The 2,373-nt window shown below is 40.3% G+C and overlaps 1 protein-coding gene across 1 annotated transcript in view; it reads left to right on the forward strand.

Moving 5' to 3' along the window:
* Slc2a13 (solute carrier family 2 (facilitated glucose transporter), member 13) overlaps positions 1-2,373 on the forward strand; it is a 352,717-nt gene that overhangs the window by 30,920 nt on the left and 319,424 nt on the right. Inside the window, exon 2 of the mRNA XM_013033472.1 lies at positions 1,413-1,601. Within this exon, the coding sequence (XP_012888926.1) occupies positions 1,413-1,601 (189 nt within the window). The remainder of the gene's footprint in view (positions 1-1,412; positions 1,602-2,373) is intronic.

Genomic DNA, 2,373 nt, shown 5'->3' on the forward strand with positions numbered 1-2,373 from the left:
GTGATCCTCAGATCTCAGCCTCCTGAGTAGCTAGGATTACAGGCGTGAGCCACCAGCTCCCGGCCCTCCATATAAATTCTTAATAAAAGGGTTGGCTTTCTTTTATTTATAGGAATTGCTTAATATCAGGGGCATTGTTTTGCTATTTTGTATTTTGTTCCAGAATCTGTCACAGCTCCTGGAATATAGTAGATATTTTAATAAATGCTTATAGGATAGATGAATGAGAATTGAGGAAAAAGAACAGAAGGCAGGACCGATTTGTAGACATTTTTTTGCTGGAGGTAGCTTTCTTGCAGATGTGTGATATTTGAAGCCAAATAGACCTAAAACAAAATCCTCATTTTTTTCCAGGGGCTCATACTTATAATCTTAGCTGCTCAGGATGTTGAGATCTGAGGTTTATGGTTTGAAGCCAGCCTATGAGGAAAGTCCATGAAACTCTCCAATTAACTAGAGAAAAAAGCTAGAAGTGGAGCTGTGGCGCAAGTGGTAGAGCTCTAGCCTTGAGCAAGAAAAGGAAAGTCCAGGCCCTGAGTTCAAGCCCCAGAATGGACACACACAAGTTAAAATGTGATATTCTAAAGTGCTATACAGCTGATATTGTGGCACTTCAGGACAAAAGATTAGAAGAAACGGGATGATAAAGGGGCTTAAAGAGGGAGAGAGAAGGATTATTAAGTAGTAGGAAAATGGAAAACATTTAGTATTTAATAAGGATTAATAAATAGTATGGAAATGTTTTCCATTTTCATGCTTTCATACTTTTGGTAGCTTCAGCAGTTATCAGGGGCTTTTTTTTATGAGTACATTTCTTTTTTTTTTAATTGTGAAAATATTGTACAGAGGGGTTACAATAACATGGGCAAGATAATGAGTACATTTCTTATCAAGCATTGTAGCCTCCTCCTTTGTTTCCCTTTCCCATCCCTTCCCATCCTCCCTCCGCCTCCCTCACCCAATCATCCCCCCCCCACCAAAGTTGTAAAGTTCGTTTTCAACAAAACGACTTGTACATCTCATTGTTGTAATGGGTCCACCTGTATCCCTATTTAAATGATTTGTTTTTCCCCTTCCCCTCCACAAATTATACTGACATCGAATACAGTGAAAGCAGGGTTTATACCGTCAGGGAGGGACATACAAAGCAACAAAGAAATAATCTTATAAATGTGTTAGAAACAATTGCATGAAAGAAAAAAAAAACATTTGAATACATATCTCAGGGTTCATTTAAGAAACTGCAGATGATGAACTTTTCCTTTCCCTTTTTCCTCTTCTTTCTACTGTTGTTATTGTTATTGCTGCTGTGAACTGAACTCAGGGTTCTTATATGCTTATTAACCTGCAGGCTACACCTCAACTCCTGAATGTCCTTAATCTTAATAAGTCATTTATCACTTTCCATTAAGACTTTAGCAGATCCTTCCAGAATGGAGCTGTATTTGGCAGTGAGAAACATGGAAGGTGAGGAGGAAGGAATAGGTGCTGGTCAGATCACCTATAACCAGAGCACCCAGGCTGTCAATGAAATCTGTGTGATGACTGTATTCTCTACCTCCACTTGTCAGCGCTACTCAGCAGTTGGGCAGAACATGCTGGTAAATTGCATTGCTATGGTAGGTGGTGATGTTTTATCTCAAGACCTAATTAGGCCTCTCAGGAGGAACTAGGAAGAATGTGCTTCCTGGGACTGACCTGGTATAACTGCATTAAGACATGACTAGCTTGACAGGTCATTCCCTCAAAAGGGCCATTTTTCCAGAAATGTGCTACGGGGTGCAGTCAAGAAAACAAACTTAACATCTATCTTTGGCTTCAGAGGCAACACCTAATCCACATTCTCCATCAGCTGGGTCCTGGCACCTTTGAATGTACAGGTCCTGTTACTAGTCTTCCTGCTTGTCGATAAGAAACAATGCATCCTTTGTTTCTTCTCTCAGTTTATAACTGTTGAGTGTTTAAGACAGCTTAAATACCTGCAGTGCTGATGTAATAATAATAAAAAAGAAATGTTTTTCTTTTATTTGATTGCAGAGCTAGTTGAACCCAGAGCTTGGTAAATGGCAGATAGACCCATACCCTACACTAAGCAGTGCCCTCAGCTCTGCAGTGCTTGTGTTAAACAATGGGGAAAATAAGGGCATTTCTTATCCATAGAGAAGAAATATGAAGCTCTGTCTGGTTTCTCAGTTCAGTTTGTGTGTGTGTGTGTGTGTGTGTGTGTGTGTGTGTGTGTTTTCCAGAGCTTCAGCAAAGGACCTGGGCACTGCCCCAGGACTTTTTGCTCAAAGCTATTTCTCTACCACTTGAGCTTGAAGATGAGCATCTCATCTTTTCTGCCCTGGCTGCCTTTGAATGGTGATCCTCAGA

Source organism: Dipodomys ordii, unplaced genomic scaffold (assembly GCF_000151885.1).
Source record: "Dipodomys ordii isolate 6190 unplaced genomic scaffold, Dord_2.0 Scaffold170, whole genome shotgun sequence".
In the NCBI taxonomy this organism is placed as follows: domain Eukaryota; kingdom Metazoa; phylum Chordata; class Mammalia; order Rodentia; family Heteromyidae; genus Dipodomys; species Dipodomys ordii.